This window comes from Cygnus olor, chromosome 5 (genome assembly GCF_009769625.2).
Source record: "Cygnus olor isolate bCygOlo1 chromosome 5, bCygOlo1.pri.v2, whole genome shotgun sequence".
Lineage (NCBI taxonomy): Eukaryota > Metazoa > Chordata > Aves > Anseriformes > Anatidae > Cygnus > Cygnus olor.
Window position 1 is genome coordinate 16244752 of NC_049173.1, and position 18971 is coordinate 16263722.

General features: G+C 37.9%; 1 protein-coding gene across 1 annotated transcript in view; it reads right to left on the reverse strand.

Annotated features, from left to right (window-relative positions):
• The window catches only part of UNC79 (unc-79 homolog, NALCN channel complex subunit), a 104590-nt gene that overhangs the window by 16665 nt on the left and 68954 nt on the right, over positions 1–18971 (reverse strand). Inside the window, 8 exon segments of the mRNA XM_040558722.1 lie at positions 1394–1471; positions 6054–6158; positions 11698–11808; positions 12411–12479; positions 14261–14434; positions 15387–15472; positions 15559–15671; positions 16889–16927. Of these exon segments, the coding sequence (XP_040414656.1) occupies positions 1394–1471; positions 6054–6158; positions 11698–11808; positions 12411–12479; positions 14261–14434; positions 15387–15472; positions 15559–15671; positions 16889–16927 (775 nt within the window).

The following is an 18971-nucleotide window of genomic DNA, read 5'->3' on the forward strand; positions in this document are numbered from 1 at the left end:
TTCATTCAAGGTTCTCTATGATTTCTTCTGAAATGATCACCTTCCTATCATACCTTGTAAAATCTATTTAAAGATGTTATCTCTATCTATTTAAACCAAATTAAAACTTTCCACTGGGAGGAAAGATATGAATTTAAAACAAAACAAAACAAACAAAACAAAATAAAATAAAAACACACACACACAAAAAGAAAAAAAAACACTTCAGAAGGTACATAGGAAAAGACCTGATAGATCACCCCTAAAACTGTCAAACACATGTACGGAAACAGGTCTTGGTCTGGCTGGGATGGAGTTAGCTTTCCCTGCAGTGTCCCATATAGTGCTGTGCTCTGCACCTGCAGCTAAAACAGCCCTGATAGCACACCAATGCTTTGTCTGTAGCTGAGCAGGGCTGGCACAGGAACAAGACCCTCTCCAAACCCCAAAAAGTCTGAGGATGGGCAAGAAGTGGGGAAGGGACATCGCCAGGGCTGACCTAAACCAACCAAAGGGATATTCCATGCCATACCGTGTCACAGTCAGCAATAAGAGGTGGGAAAGGGGAAGAAAAGGGGAGGCACTCGCTATGAAGACCCCAAACAACCAGCATACATATTGAGGCACTGCTTCCCAGGCACGGCCAAACATCACTCATTGATGGGAAGTAGACAATAATTGTGGGTTTCTTTCCTCTTTGCTTCTGTGTGGCACTTACTTGTTTTTTTCCCGTCTCTTTTCCCTTTAATTAAATTATCCTCATCTCAGCTGCCTCAGGCCTTTTTCTTTCCATCATACTTTCTTCTCCCCCCTCTTCTTTTGAGGAGGGGGAGCAAGAGAGCAGTTGTGGCAGAGATTAACTGCAGGGTAAAACTCATTCAGCTGTTGGGGTATTCAGTGACATGTCGTGGAAGGAGTCAAGCCCTCCAACTGTGCTACTTCCATGCACATTCACCAGCCATGTTTTCAACACCTAAGCAATGATAAGCATTGATAATTCAACTACATTCATCAATAGGATATATATGAATGCCTTATATTACCAGAAAAATGCCATTAACTCAAATTTTTAACCAAGTTATCTTTTGTCAGAATGGAGGCAATGGCTTGTAGTTTCCCACTCTGATGCCATTTTTTGAGGCACTCAGCTGGTCTGTTCTCCAAATTTTGTCTTCTTGAGCACAGGCTCCAGCTAAAGGCAGACATATGACTTAAGATTATTAGTGAGAGTAAGGGAAGCAGTATCATGTCCAAAACATTTCAACATTAATAAAAAGGAAAAAGCGTATCAACTTCTGCCTGCAATATACCTTGCTAGCCAGGGGAGAAATAAAAAGAACATTCAAACGAAGCATAATGAGCTAAGACATATTTTTAAAAGCCAAAACTAAGAGATGTTTGATTCAGTACTTACTCCAGGCATAGAGGCAATCATCTGTTTATGCAAGATTGTTGATTCAGCTAGTTTAGTTCCAGCATCTGCACAAACAAACTAAGAAGAAATTAAAGATGAGTTATTTTTGAATTATTTGTGGAGGAACCTGAAAACGCTAATAAGTTATTCATGACTTCGTTACGATCACTTCAGATCTCTTCGTGCTTATATTTGTCGTAATTTGCCCTTAGAGCTCTCTTCCTTTATAAAGAATTCAGTTTGCTCACTGTTATAAATGAGACGATTTTAATGAAAAAAATTGACTTTTATGTGCTTGATGAACATGTACATGCTGTGCAGAAGCACTTTAAGAATATTATGTAATAAATCAAGTTTTCCTTTATAGGCATAAATATTTATCTTTGCCATTCCTTGGACATATACAATCATAGAATCCTTTCGGTTGGAAAAGACCTCTAAGACCATCAAGTCCAACTGTTAACCTAGCAATGCCAAGTCTACCACTAAACCATAACGCTAGGCACCTCATCTACACATCTTTTAAATACCTCCAGGGATGGTAACTCAACCACTTCTCTGGGCAGCCTGTTCCATGCCACACTACCCTCTCAGAGAAGAAATTTTTTATAATATCCAACCTAAACTACCCTTGGCACAACTTGAGGCCATTTCCTCCTGTCCTATCACTTGCTGCTTGGGAGTAGAGACTGACCTCCAACTCCTCTTTCATTACAGTTTAAAACAAGATATAGGAAAACAAGGCAGCATGCCATGTTCTTTACTGTGATTACAATGCTTTCATTTCAATGAAGTTCTACAATGATTTAATCAATTAATTTAACCAATTCATCAATGATTTAATATGAACACATTGGTATAGTGTAGTTTAGTATAATAAAAGCAAAAAAAAAAAAAAATCCATGCTGTTTCTGAGACGAGATCAGTATCATTCTGTTATATCTAAATACCTCTTAATTCGTTTTCTTATGTTTTTATTTTCCTTGCTTTCCTTTTTTAACTCTATTTCAAATCTCTTGCCCCAAAATCTCTGATGTCCACATCACCCATACATTAGATCTACCATTACTGTTATTTAATCCTTATAAGCTTCAGTAATGTATTTGACACCACTCAGATGATGTGCTTGTGCCTAAAATTGTTGTGTTAATACTCTATTTGCAGTTGAGCAATATCTGTCCATGATGATGCAAAGTAACTTTCTAACAAAGAGAATATGGAAAAGAACTTATAAGCTAAGGTATAAGCCTTAATTTTCTTTCTTGAGAATGAATACTGTGGTACACAAACTGAGACAGATCTGACTACACAATATACTTTACAATTGTCTAATGCATGCGTTAGCAGTGTTCTCAATGACTGGAACTCTTTTTGAAAATATATCAAATATAATTCACAGACCTAGAATTTATTCTTGCACTTCCACGACCTTTACCTTTCAATGATAGATTTATTCTGAATTTAGACTGCCTACTGAGACTTGGAAACAACTCATGTATCAAGCCTATGTCTTGACCAAGAGTCTGTTCTTTGGGATAAATACCAGAAAGACATATCTGAGTTTAGATTAATAATCTAATTAGGTATCCTCAGACATAGGCCTGGCTCCAGTAGACTCTTCTTTTGCTTAGAAATTATTTTTCACCAGAATAAGCCATAAGAATAACAAAAATAAAATAAGAATCTGACTCATATTTCAGTTGAGAGGTGGCCTGGCACTCTTCTTACCAGAGCTGTAATCATTACTCAGAAAGGAAAAGAAAGCCTTAGGGTTATGGGCTATGTCAATCCAGTCTTTGTCTTAGTTTAAGCAGTAACCATGACTCTCCACTTCTCTTTAAACAAAAGACCCATTAATGGACTTATGCAAATAGATGACAGATTTTCTCCTAATGCTGTCTGTATCAGAAAGAGCAATCCTGATGCTGGGTCTGTTGGAGAATAGATATGCTGTTTTGCGGTGTGAAGGATTTCTCAGTCAATCATTTGCAGGTAGATTAGGGTTCCCTTGTACTGCAACAAGATGCAAAAAAAGCACCAAAATTCCCTGAATAATCTGGTTGAGTATATTTAGCATTCAACAGTGAATTCATTGTACTGCTACAGACATTATACAGCACTAAACATAGAAGTAAAAAAAAAAAAAAAAAAAAAAACATTGCCAAAGAGAAATGTCATTTATTTCAGACATTTTCTTTTAAGAACAATAACAAAAAACAGCAGCAGCAGCCGAAAGAACTTCTACTGGTTTCCTGCAAGCTTTCTATATTTTTTGCACAAAGGAGTTTGGGTTAAACAAGATATTAATTTATATGTGAAAAACAGCTGACAAACTCCATTCCATTTCTAACGAACAATTAGGCCTTGTTTAGTTTATCTTTCTCGTCATTTGACTACCAGGTCCAAGGATCCTTCCTCAAGTCGCAATGCAGTCAAGAGAGGATAGGGAAAACAGCTCAAAACAAGCATTTCTTTCATTTCCAGTCCAATTCACGGTCATTTATGTTGGCTGCTACTACAAATACTCCAAGGTGTTAAAATGTTACTGTCAAGAGATTCAATGCCAGCCATGTGTAAAGAAAATAGGAAACAAAAGTATTCCCACACTGCAAAAACATGAGGAATGGGCAATGCATCTTCCTAACGTTGTCTGATGAGATACAGATGGAGCATAATGTCCAGGTGGGAATGTCTGTGGAATGAAGTGAATTACCTATATAATAATTTATCTGTATGATATCTCTATTCATAATCAGAGTTGTATAAGTATATATTCCTAGCAATGTATTATATGTAACTTTAAATCTTTCTGGTCAGTAATTAGCAGACCAGATATTCACAAATACATAAATTGGAACCACGAGATTTACACTGATTTACAGTAGCTGAAGGTCTGGCTGAAAATAGGAGTCATCTAATCAAAACAGGTCAGATACAGTGAACCTTAGGGACTGACTGAACAAACAAGTCCTAATGAGACTAATATAATTTAAAGTCAGTGAAAATCCTGAAGATGTACACTGATGAAATATGAGCACAAGAACAGTACTGGGAATCAAAATGCTGGGTGAAGAACCTGTTCCTATGGAAACCCATGGAAGAGCAGCAGGTACATGATGGCCTTCATTGGCTAGGACAAACCAAGAAGACAGACTTTTTGTGCCCATTATCATCCAGGATAGCTATGCAGGATTGGGATGATCTGGTTAAAATTCTCATTCTTTGTAAAGTGGGCTAAAGTTACTCTCATTTTAGCACTGATGTCACCAATCACCCTGATAGCACCATGTAATCTGGAATCAATGTGGGTGTCAAATGTACATTCCTAGGAACTCCTTTGTTAGACAGCCCACAACTGATCTATCATTAAAATGAAGTTCTCTTAGCTCTTTTGTTATTTTGAACATTTTTACTGAATCTCTGTATTCTCTATGCTCTGTCTGCACACAATCTTGTATAGAGGCTAACATGTTCGTGGATAAGGGACTGTCTTGGAAATGAAAACCATTTCCATTTGGTGCTATATTAACTCTGGTACAGTTTTATGGATTCAAAAGCAGACAATTTGAATGAATATTGTAGAGGCCTTGCGTGGTAAAGAGGTAAGCAAAGCCTTCCATTCCATTAATGACACCAAAGAAAATTAAAATAATTAATACACCTTAAGCACTGTGGTAATTTGAGAAACCTGCTAGTAAAAACAAATATATATCTAAGTGGTTACTGTGGTATTCAAATTCAAGAGGCTGTTGAATGTTTCAGACCACACACTACTGAGAGTTGCCAATTTGCACAGGCAATGGAAGGAGTAATCATCATGCCTCCAGTAGGCATCCATGGCAGGTGGTCTCAACACAACCCCTGTTCTTTACCATTGACTGAACAAAAACAGAAGCTGGCTGCTTTGGATAGCAGGAAATATGGCTTACTTCATTAGCCTCTGAAATATTATATACAACATTTACAGCCACATTGGATCCTGTTGTGGAAGGTATGAATGCATCCCAAAGTCAATGTAGCATATGGGAACAGTGCTAGGAGGAAAGTCCAGGCAATTATCATTTTACCTTTACTTCCAGCATGTAAGAGAAAGTTTTCTTTACTGACTCTTATCAGGTGATTGACTGAATGTTAAGGACAAGTGTTTACCAGTTAAATTCTACTGCCAAGACTGAAGCAGTATGTTTGCATTCCCAAATGAGGAATTCAGGATTGACTAGACTATGAAAATTAAGCTTCCCTGTCACCTTCACCATAGGACTGAGCTGTGCAAAATAATGGAGCAGTGCAAAAAAGTTACTTTATACTGCAATCTAGGAAAAGTCAGCTCAAGTTAAACACTGATGCACATGTAATCAAGCTGTATCACTACAGCTTAAGACAGAAAGAGGTAGGTGGTTAAGTTATTTGAATTTGATGGTCTTGGCTGGGAACGAAAATAGAAGTCTAAGAAAAAAAAAACAAGCAAGCAAGCAAACTGTGGGAGTCTTAACAGTATGCACCTATGGTTACAAATGTAACTAGATTCACATTTTAAAAAAGTGTTTCCCCTGACATTGCTGGTACTTCCTGCAACCATGTTGGACTTGAAAATTCTTTTTGCTGAATTTTAGCTAAGACAGAATCTATGTGAGAATAGCATGAGGCAGATCTCCTGTACCTGCACCAACAGCAAGAGATTCATGTCTGGTAAGGGTGACTTTAACTTCAGTGCCTGTAGCAACTCCAATATGACACTGCGTGTCAAGTAGAATTTGTCCCTTTCCTACAAAAGAAAAACACAGAATTATGAATGTCATGAAGTTCACTGACACCCACTAGTAAACCATAACAATAGTTTTTATCTAAATTCAAAAATGAAGTAATAGAAATGTACTTTTTGCTCCTATCTTACAAAAAGGCTGACATCATTCATCATTTATGCAATTCTACGGATCAGGTGGAATGGACATAAACAAGAATATGTGTATGATTTTTGCTCGACTTTTTTTTATTTCACAGGAAACAGACAGACAGTTATACAGCCCAGGCATGCACGGTAGATCACACTGCATAGTTACATATAAAGAGAGAAGGAAAAGCAGCAAGGATTGACATAGGAGAACAAAACTGGCAATAGTATTTAGCATTATTCTTTCATTAAACCTGCTAAAAAAGGTCTAGATTTTACCATGTATTTTACAGTTGTCATTCCCCTTAAAATAAGGTTGTCTGCAGCAAGCAGTACTTTTCCACTTACACAATAAAATCTATCTTGGCTACAGCTGCTACAACAGAAACATTTTAAAACACATGGGGGAAAATCAGCCAATGGAGATTAGACCACAGAAGCCTAAGAGCAGAGTTGTAGAGCTGAAACAGCAAGGAGGTGCAAGAGATAAGAGGAGCCTGTTACACATCATACTTTGACGTTCTGACTTTAAAAGATAAGATAAAAATGTGGAACAAATGCATAGCCTGCTACTGACCGTAGCAACTCAAACATTTTGATCAGCTGACAGACTTACACCGAGCTCTCTTTCAAATGACCATTAGAGAAGAAAAAAATGTCTAATAAAGAGAGCGTATCCAAAATGAGATAAAGATTTAAAGCTTAGCATCTTTTATCTTGTAAATCCCATGCATTTGTCTCCTCACTTGAGTAAGTTAAATGCCTGTAACTTTTCTCTTAATCAGGGCCTCAGTTCCTGCAAAATGGAGTAATGCCGGCCTTTTCCTCTAGGAAGTCGTGCAAGGTTTAATTAGTGAGGGTCAGTTTGAAGTCCTTCTCCAGCTGCACACAATAACAAGCTGAACTAAAAGGGAAGGAGTTGGAGGAGGTGGGTGGCTGGAAGTAAGACTGAGCTTTGGTTGCTGTAGACCTAAGTTCCTCAGAAAGTTGATGTCACCACATTTTATCTGGGTAGCACACAGCCAAACAAAGCTTACAGGAACACTGAGTGCCTCCCACGGCATCCACATGCCTTTTAATGAAAGCAGGTTTTAGATATCAGCCTTTGGTTTGGAAGAAGGCACCAAAACAACAGAATGACATGTCTGTCATGGAGATTACGATGCCAGTCTGTGATTCAAAAGACCTGACTTCAAGCTCCTGTTTTGCCCAACACAAGCAGAATTTTGATCTTCAATTATATTGACTGTGGTCAGGTAACACATAAGCTGATGGAACGACCCCACACTGCGGTGGTGCTTCTCTGAACACGCTGCAGCAGTCAAGGCTGCTGAACTTAACAGAAAGCTAAGGCTCCAAGGTATTTAAAAAAAGAAAAAAAATTCCTTTACAGCAGCAGCAAACGCTGGATCAGTGCAGCTGTATTATGAAACAATGTCTTGAGGGGACAAATACTCAAGTCACAAATCCCACATGCATGAATGGTGCTCTGATCTTATTATGTCCCCAGTAACTCATCGCCAACAAGGCCATAGGCAGATGCCACAAGAAGAAGAAAAACAGGGCAAGCATGTATAATTCCCGCTATCACTCTCATAGCCAGTAACTAATTTTTGCTCAGGGAACTTCTGAGGTCAGTGTCATTTCTGTATAATCCTTAACTCTCAGTGGACTTCTCTTCCACATGTGTCCACTGACCTCTTGCACCATGTCAACTTTTAGCACCAATTATTTGGCAAGGGGTCATTGTCTGAAAAGCCACTTCCTTTTACTTGCTTTGACATGGGTTCCTACTAACTTAGTATGTTCTTGTACTGGGCAGGCATGAAACTACCCACCCCTGCCTGGGTCACTTGTGACCTTACAGACCTCTGTCACATTCCCATCGGTTGTTGCTTTTTCAGATTGAAGAGCCCTGACTTAGTTGTTTTTTATAGGGAGTTTACTCCATGGTTTGATCAGTCTTGTGTCCCTTATCTGAACTTTCTCCAGTTTTACTACATCCTTTCTGGGCATGGGGAACCAGAATGGTGCACAGTACTCAAGGTGCAAGGGGACCCTGATGACCCGCTAGAACATATATTCCCCAGCAAGAGTGACCCTTCCTACTGTCACATGCCTTCACAGTCCTGAGTCACACAACACAATGCCTTGCCCAGACAGTTGACAACTGCATCACCCAAAACAATGGACAGAATTTCCTATCAGTAATCCAGTACAGCAGCCTGCACATACTGGAAAAGAGGTAAAAATCTTGTCAAAAGAGATCAGCCATTTCACAGGCTAACAGCTGTACTACACAGGATGCAATTAGGCCATCATAAATTGCTTTGTCAAAATACTGGGGAGGAAACACAGACTTCACGAATCCCAGCTTTCCTTGTCTGTAAGGATAATACAACAGTAAGCAGACTTCTCAAACTACTCTTATCTCACTGTCTAAATTCCCAATGTTTGTTCAGCACAGGCACTGCACAGACAGATTAAGGAAAATCAAGCAAAATGTTTTTCAACATCTGACCTCTTGCTTCCTGCACTGTAAATTGGGAGTGATGACACTGCAGCCATGACCCAGAGTACCCCTCCTACTGATGTCTCCTCATTCTTATCATTCTGATGGTGATAAGTATGCATAAACTACGCTTTTACATACTTTAAGAACTCTATATTCTGCCACAGCTCGGTAAAGTGGCATTAGTTCCATGAGAACAAGGCCCAGAGGAATCATGTGTGTAAACCTGGAGCCAAAAAGTCAAGATTGCAACCCCTTTAGTTTCTCCGTTCAGCCAAAGTAACTTCCTCAAACGTCTATGCATTCCTATAAAACAAATGCCTTGTAGCCTCCAAACTATGACTTGCCAGAGGTGTATGTGTAGAATGCGAAGTTTGTTTCTAACAGTATCTCAGTGCCCAGTCTTAGTAATAAGAACAGTAAATTGGGTTTAATGGAGTAGCATGCTACCATCCAAACAAACCAGGATAAAGCAAAAGACTTTTTATTTGCCTGTGTTGCTACTGCAACAATTAAAAATACTGAGGATCTGCCATCTGAATGTTCTTAAAAAAATCAGTATCAAAATCTTCCCATGTACAATTCAGTGGCATACTGCGTTTATTTAATTAGGGCCAACATGTTAGTAGAATGCTAAGTTTAGGTTCAAGCTTCAGCAGCTGTAGGAGGTAAGAGAGCCAAAACATGTTCATTTAGGACCTTAAGAGACTTGAGAGGAAAACTGATAAGATAATAACAATCCACAAAAGAAATGATACTCTCAACTGTGAGTTCCAAAGGCACTGAAAAAATCACATTGCTGACCTGGAAAAGAAACTCAGACAAGGAAATATCAGATTGATGCGAGTCTTCAGGCTCACCAACAAGAGATATTCCTGCCATAGGGTGTTAGGAAAATGTTGGTAATAAAAATAAAATAAAGAAAGATTTGGAGTGGTCGAGCAGCATTGACTTCTATGAAGTACATATTAGAGTGGCTTGTCGTTTGAAAAGAAAAAAGATTCCTTCATAGCATATCTGAAAGTTGTATCATGTTGTGACATGGCATCTGGTTCAAGTCAGTACCTTCAAAGGTACAAAACAAATAATTAAATCTGAATAGTTTCAGTGTTCACAAATGATATTCCTTCTGGAATTCACTTCCACAAGGTATTCTATCACAAACAGCACTGTTTGGTTATAGTGATTTCCACTGTAGAGAAGCACAAATAGCTCAACTAGCCTGTTCTTTCTAACAGCAGTCATTAATTTGATATTTTTAATGCAAAGCCATGGCAAGCTTTCAGCAATAACAAGGATAATGTAGTGTGGAGTTCCACTAAATTAAGCATTTTGTGGATATAAATTGCAGGAGAACATTCACTAATGATTCCATTTCTGGGTCACCAGGTTGCATTAAACTAAATCAAGAAGGAGTTTTTACCAAGTGCTATAATCCAAGTTTCCTGTGTGCAATTAAGTACTCAATACAGTTATAGAATATTGAACGAGGAAGCATTCAAGAAAAATGTTTTGTGTTTTTTCATAATACCGTGTTTTAATAAAATTTTCTTAAAATAACTGGAACTGTGGAGTTTGACAGGAGTGAAACACTTCCTGTATTTCAAAATTTGCTTTAGAAGGCATACATGAAACAGTCTTATTAGATCTCAAATGCAATAGCTGCTTCAGTTCTAAACAGGGCTTTTTTTTGTTTCAGTGAACACCCTTCCCTCATTCTAAGTTAACATTTTTCTCACTTTACTACGCCTTGCCCAAAGCCTGAACTATAGATTTAATTCAAATTACTTCCAATAGCTGGACAGTCTCTTCTGTATTCAGCAATTTTTTTTTTTCTTTCATAAACTCTTATCTTTCAAATAAGACAAAAAAGGGAATATTTGCTTACTGTAGTTAAACTTGTAGTTTCTATTTAATGCTTCAAACCATTACACCCAGTGAAAGATTTTTGTGTTGTGGTGCAGGTTTTCTTTGAGAGTGTCATTGTTTTTTTTCTTCACTGTCTGTCCAGTGATACTTTAAGCCTTACTGACTGAACTGATGCATGTTCCATTTGTACAATACCGACATAGAAAATCATGTAGCTACATATGAAAGAATGTTTCATGATGATCAATTACTGTTGTACCTTAATCTACATAATGGAGCATACAAGGCCCTAGTAAAAGGTTTGATTGTTTTCTGTGGGTTCTTTGGTTGTTAACTTCTCACCAACTGCTACAAAAATGAACTTGACTAATAATCGAGTGTTCTTTGTATATCGTAGATATACAGACAAGAATCTTTCTAAAGATTCTAAGAATCTTTTTTTAAAGAAACCTTTTTAAAGGTAGACAAGTCCTGTTTTCTTTTCTACACAGTTAATAGCCATGCACATCAAAGTGAGATACCTAATACAGAATAAAACAGGATCTAAGCTGTGAAACTCCTAACTTGGAGTCTTTCACTTTAATCAGCAATCTGTTGCCTCCCCTCATAGCTTTGCTCTGAAGTGGCACTACCAGGAACATTTAAGTTTTTACTGCTGCACAAGTTACGTGGCTAAATCTGTGCACTAGGAAAGATATGAGTACACAGACATTTTAAATCATGAATGAATACCAATCACCATCTCAGCAAGAGAAAAATTTTCAAAAATCATGACATCATACTTTTTTTTTTTCTGAGCAATGTTTTCAGCAGGTTCCCTTTATCACTAACTACAGTGGGAATGTGAAACTCAGTATTAATAGGCACTGAATCATCATTCACTACTTGATTAGCCAAACTACATTAAAACTGTTGACATGTCTGAGACTTGACACTGATTTCATCTTTACTTACAAACATCCTACTTGAGGGAAGTAGGACTTTGTCTGTCCTATTTTCAGTGGTCTCTAATGGAAGATATAGTCTCGTTACCTTAGTGAAGGCTCGGTAGCACAAACCACACAGTTCCACCAGGTAGGCCAGAGTGAAGACAGCATTCTGAATTACAAAGCTTAGTAATTTTGAAAAAGGTTCCAGAAGACTCTGCAATGACATGATTTAGGGAAATCAATAACTGGTTGCTCAGCAAAACAAAAAACATTCCAACTTGGAAATGTCTGAATGGAACAGCATCATTATTTTTAGCTCAAAGGCTATTTTGCTGTGATTTACACTGTTTCAGTCAAATTGCTGTTCCATCTAGCATTTGCCTTCATTCTTGTACAACAAATTAGAAGCAACAAATCAGAAAATAGTTTCATCTCTGACACAATGCTATGAGACATCAGAGACTCTATGGTATTTATGCAGGAAAACCTCACTGACCTCGGTGGAATTGTACTAGTGAGCGGACTGCAGAATCAGGAAGTTCATTACTATTTTTTTCTAACCCCCCCCCCCCTTTTTTTAAGAGGAGAACATCAAATCTTTAAGATATACACTCACACCCACACAGGAATGTAATACCACCCACTCTTTACTGTAACCTAGATTCCAAAGCTCTTACTGTTATCCAAAGAGTATCAGACTGAACAATTTTATGCTTATATATAATATTTTCCTAGCTAGAGGATCAGAACACATTTGCAGAATAATGCAGGCTGGCTAAACATGAGGCAAGAGAGTTGCATCTTCTTGGAACTTACCCTGGTGGCACTAGTGGTAGGTATCTTCAACAAGCAAATCATTATTCTTAAACTAGAATCTAAAGAACACTGTGAACAAATTTGAAGAAAAAAAAAGTTAGTACCTTTCTGTGCATATCTCTTGCTTTTAGTGCTGGCAGCTATTAATAAGGTATAGGTGAAGTCTGAAAAATGATCCCTGGTGACTGATCTTTACTTACTTTGCCTAAACTGACTTAATCCGGAACACACAATCATACCTCCTCAATGGTAACATACCACAGCATGGACCTTGAAATGAGAAAATTTCACAAAAGGGCTAGTTTAGAAAAGTTACATTTTCCTTCCTATGACAAACATCTCCTAGAAATACATTCTCACTGTAAGGAAAATTGATTTAAAAACTGAGTGGGTTAGCAAGAGGTATGTACCATCTACCTCATTTCTGTGCTTGTCCTGGGCTATGACATTTCCCCATGCCTCAAGACAAAGCTGCAACTCAGAGCCCATGACATCAGAATGTGCCTTTGCAAAAATCTGCTCCAGAGGCCCCTCTAAAGATGTTCTCTATGGTGTAATTTATTTTACTTCTGTGTACATCACACTGTTTGCAGCAGTGAATGGGACTTTCCAGGATCTATCCATTGTCTTGACTTGCCTCAGCTGCAAACATCTAAAACAGTAAAGAGTCATTAATGACCCCTGAGGAAGGAACAGGAGAAGGAAAGTTCAGAAGCATGAGATTGTTTTACTTATATCACTAATGATACCTCCCATGAATAACAGGGAAATCATAGTAAACACTCCATCTAAATGTTCTGTGAATGACAGATACGCAGATGGAACTATTAAGATTCAGTTTGTTGATTTTCATTTGTTTTACATTAGGCAAAATGCAACAGATTGCAGTGTCTACTACCCAAAAAGAGAATGGTAATTGCCTATTTGGCTGAGTAAGTGCTGCTGGATAGTGCCTCAATTTACCTACACCTGAAGACATTTCAAGATCTGACTACTGCTTAACAGACAGTGACAAGGAATTTAATATGTTTCATATAGTTTGCGAGTAACACCCAATTTAAATACAACATTATAAGTTACAAAGGTAGATTTTTGATCTCTCAGTTCATACTGAGCAACAAACACATCTTTGCCCGAAGACACATTGTGGGAAATTCACATTGTGGGAAATGAAGTCAGAATAAGGGTATGAGAATCCCTTGTTTACTGGAAAGACTTAGAAAAGTTTTTACTGTTTACTTAAAAAACATCTGGAAATGTACACAGCAGGAGTTAAGACTTCTCTGTATGTCCTCTGAGCACGCAGAAATCAGAGTCCAAAGCTTCCAGATTCAGTTTCCATATTCTCATTACAGCTGGAACTATAACCTGGACAGTCAAACACCTTAGGCCCAGTTACTACTGGGACTATTCCCAGTAGTCTCACATTCCTCTCTGCCTATTGTGTACTTTTAGCAAATTAATTAGGTGGTGATGCTCTTCTTATGAGTTTTATATAGTTTTAACAGTTAAAGCCAGATAGATTTTTACTGCCAAAATGCTGATTCTCTCAGCACAGTAATCTGTTCTGACAAAGGTAGGGTATGGAAAGCGTAGATGGAAAAAAATCAACAAAGAGTGGAAGAATAATCTCTAGTCAGAGTCGTTATTCTTACACATGGAAAATATAATTAAAGGGATGGATCCGGTATACAACAAGTCCATTCCTCTGGAAACATTAATTGAATAGTTAGAAAATGTTCACAACTACTTGTACTCTGGCTCTCATTTCTCATCCACAGCTTTCCTACTGTTTCTGAACATCCTGACCAACGGTAATATAGCTCTTTTCAGATGTCTATGTATCATACCTTAAGTGGCAAAACACAAGGGAGTTTGGTAAGGAAGGTCTGAAATTGATTGCTAATTGTAGTCCACAGGTTGCTGGGTGAATCCATCGGCAAGGCTTCCATAAAGGTAGCAATATTTTCTAAACAGCGTAGCATCGCACCCCCTGCTGGTAAATTCTTTTTGTTGTTTAAACCCTGGGAAACAAATAAGAATCATAAACAAAGGTACACTTGCAGACATGGCCTTTTAAACGATAATTGGAAGTACTGAGGTTAATTTGGTCAGACCAAATACTACTCACCTCTTCCATAATACTAATAAAATTTTGTGCAGAGAATTTAAACTGTGTATGTGACAGTTTAGTTCAGTTCCTAAAGTACTGACCAAAAAATGTCAATGTCAAAAGTATAAAACGCAGAACTTTGAGCCAAATTTTTTTAAGTGAAGTCCTAACTCACATCCTGCTTACATTGCCATGGCAGTAAAAAGAAAGCAGAACTTGCATTAACCAGTAGCTTGTCCATATTTTCCTCTGGCTACTACTAAGTAAGATGAATTCACTAACATTCAGTAGACTGAGTACAATTTTTTTGCCTTGTGTACTAGGGACAGGCCTGGAAAGATGTGAACAGTTTTAAAGTGCTGCCAAAATCTTTGAATGAAGCAACCACAATGTTCTTGGAAGAGCAGGAGGATGCATGGAAGTGACTAGTACCAGCGGGAAGATAAAAGTTACAAAAATGTAAGCCAAGAGCACAGAAGACAGTCAGTGAAAGGCAGGCAATAGATCTTTGGACTACTTAGAGAAACTGCCATCAGATACAAGGGAGAGAACAAACCTAGGAGCAGAAATATCTCTGAAAACCAGAAAAAGTGATGGGAAAGGGATGGTTTATCCTGCCAATGAGCAGGACTGCTCCGGGAGCTGTCTGAGTCTGAAGAAAAAGCAATGCTATCAGTAAGAGCAAAACCCAGAAGAAAAATGGTGAGGACAGCCAAATCTTGCTTGCAGGGACAACAAAAGAAAAATTCACATTGCTTTTGGTGATATAAGTCTAAACTCTTAATGAACGAGGAGAGATGACTCCATATGCCTGATAATGCTAATAAAGCTATCAACATTAATAGAGCTGATTGCCAACATACCTCTAACAGCTGGCTCAGAGCAGCGATAGAACTCAGCTCACTGAAGTCCATAAGAGATGTGGCCAAGGTCCGTAAAAAACTTCCATCTGAAATTGAAATGCCATTTCTGTGTTGAGTGTAAATACAGGGATATTTGAAGGACTCAGAAATGCACTCAGGCACTGCACTTCACCTTTAATATTGCTCTGGAAGAGCTGGGGGAAGATGCCATTCGGAGCCAGCTGATGGAACACACAGCGGAGGAATTGCTTGGCCACACCTGCAGCATTTCCAGGGATCATCATGCTGAAATGAAAGGGAAAAAAAGGAAGAAGAGATAAATTGCCTTGTAGGTGAAACATTTCTCAAAGCTGACTATATGGTGGTAATAAAGAAGATTCTTTTTAATTACAGAAGTGTTCAGTTATGAGACAGTCAGAACTTTCCTGATTCAAAAAAAAAGTTTATTGCTTCAGCTCAACTATTCAGAGATGAAAAAATTATGTACACATACCTAAAGTATTTGCCTCAATAAATAGTTGCATTTTTCCTTATTGTCCACATATTTTCGCTTGTGAATTGTCAGGGTTTGAAATACGATTCTGCTCTCACCTTGTGGATTTCAGTGATACAAAATGAGGTTCTTGGATTTACCATAAAACACATGAAAAATAGGTAAACATACACATTACAGTATTAATTCGCCTCTTGCAGTTTCCTTCAAGAGCTGAAGTACTTCATAATCTCTCACAAATGGAGTGGTTTCATTTAAAAAGGTAAAGTATTATCTATTTACTCATTAACTGCACTTCTTAGCACTTTTTGCAGCTTCTCAAAATGAATTTATCCTATTCAACATCTGATTTAAGTAAAGAGACATCACTAGCAGGGGTTGTCCATGGCCAAGGATGACTCACTTCACTGAATGTATGAAGACAGTTTATCACAACAAATACTGAACATGGAACAAGCCAGAAAGATCTGCAGTGAAACTGGAAACTAGGAGGCATCTTTAAATTAATCTGAATCTGAGGGTTTTCACAGTCAGTACATATGAATACAGGTTCCTATTCATCTTCAGAAGGCAAGAGATATTTGAAACAACTGAAAAAGGGCAGATTTTTCCTTTACTTATAAACTTTTTTTTTAAAAAAGGTTAAATTTGATTTCATGACAAGGACAATGTCCTCTTCTCGCAGATAACTAGTGATAGGACCAGAGGGAATGGCCTCAAGTTGTGCCAGGGGAGGTTTAGGTTGGAAATTAGGAGAAATTTCTTCTCAGAAAGAGTAGCCAGGCATTGGAACAGGTTGCCCAGGGAGGTGGTGGAGTCACCGTCCCTGGGGGTGTTTAAGGGAGGGTTGGACCTGGTGCTTAGGGACATAGTTTAGTGGGTGATGTTGGTGGTAAGGGGATGGTTGGACCAGATGATCTTGGAGGTCTTTTCCAACCTTAATGATTCTATGATTCTACATTTTAGATTAACTGCTTGATTTTGGCCAAGGTATCCTTTGTTACCATACCTTTCTGCTTGATTAGAGAAACTGGTACTTGATGCCAACCTGGAATTAAAAAAAAAAAAAAAAAGTAATAATAATTGAAGATCATATGCTTTTTTGTGTTCCATTTTAAAATAAGCCAATAGAATACCTATATAAGAATAAAAAATAAAATAAACAGAAGTTTGAAAGAACATTTAAAACATCACCAGAAAGATCTTCTGAAGTGCTCTTAAATGCAGGCATATCATGTTGGAACAACACAGAAACTCTATTCAGTCTTACAATGTCACAAACACTTACCAGCCCCAAAGACAATTCTACTTGCCTCCCTGTACCAGCATGATGATAATGAAGTAAAACTATTGTCACATGCACATCTAGAATAATTACTAATCCAGAGGGATGTGGAGAAAAAAGTTTGCCAGAAGCTGCCTACTGACTGAATTGTTTCTGATTAACACAGCAACATAGACTGAGGCAAAATTCTCCACTTCGCAGTCTGAAGTGAGGCTTCTAATTTCAGATTTTGGCACCTGAATAAATGGCCTAATTTCAGAAACAGTAAGTACCTAGGCACTCTTACAAAGTTCGATGAGATATAGTGGATTCTCAAAAATCAGGTCATTTAATTCAGTACTTGAATATAGACTTGGAAGCCCAAAATGAGCATCCAATTATGAAAATACTGAACACAATCTTAAAGCAAATCACGCACTTCTCCAGCCTGTCCAGGTCTCGCTGAATGACAGCACAACCTTCTGGCGTGTCAGCCACTCCTCCCAGCTTTGTATCATCACAAAGTTGATGTATCTGAACTAAAATTTCATAGAGGTAGGCTAATTTACATCAGCTGATGATCTGGCCTTCAAAGTTCATCTTTGATTCAAGATCCTTTTAGGTTGGATTTAGGTATTGCTCAATCCTCTGTCAACCTCAGTTCAGAAGACAGTCACTACTTTAGTTTCCTCTCTAGTCACTACTGCAAAATCCGAAAATGATCCTAAAGCAGCTCAGTCAAGTGCATCAGTGTAAAGGAAAAGGGATGGTGATTTCTATTAACAATGCATGACAAGCTGGGCACACAGCATACACTCAGCTGTGAAATAATGTCAGGCAGTGGACTGAAGATGATATTCTCTTCAGTTTTCCCAGCATAAATCAGAAAAAGTCATTAGAGTTCATGGCTCCACTGTTAAGAGGAGTCCATGCTAAAATACAACATATTAATTTTGCTGTGTAAAGCTAATTCTGGGTGAAAACTATTCTGAAGCCACCTTTAAGCAATACAGGCCTTGATTCTGGAATAACTGTAGCATCAGCTTGCCTTAAAGTACATGAGAATTTCTAAAGAATTCAGTACGACTAATCACATGTCCTATGGACATTATAGCTTTTTCCAAAAATCTACTAAAGCATTCAAATACAGCAGCATAAAAATTTTCTTCTGAAAGAAATCAAAGTCCTATGCAAAGATACCTCTCTCCTTCTGAATGCAATAACGTAAGTTGTTGTTGATGTTGTTTGTTTTATAGTAAACAAAATATTTAGATACTAACTTCCAAATGGAGAATCTTCATGAGATATGAACTACAGTAAACACTTGGGAACATCTAAAGCTTTTTGAAATTAATACCTTGTATGTGTTTACTACTACTATAAATATTTTGTTAAGCAAAGGCAATGAACCCTCATCATTACCTCCATTCTGCAGACCACAAAGCAGACAGTAAATGGATGTGTTCCAAGTTGTACAAGTTAAGAACAGAACTTAAGATTTTTAAAGCTCCTCACTAGTTCAAGAGCCTAAGCGCCACTTTCAAACATGGCTTTGATGCTTGGAAACCCAAATCTCCTTGGAAATCAATGAAATAAGAATCAACAAGTCAAAGATCCTGATTCAGGAACAAGAGTATAAATGTAAATGCATAGTAGGGTCTTATATAACACATTCTCAGTACAACAAGCAACACCTCTGCCAACAGGTGGGTATTCAGAGGTAATGATATGGCAGTGCTTGATCAGAGACACTTAGGTTATACACGAGGTGGCTGAATACCTTTTTGCCTGTATGTGCTACTGAAATGAACTACCTATACACTACTTA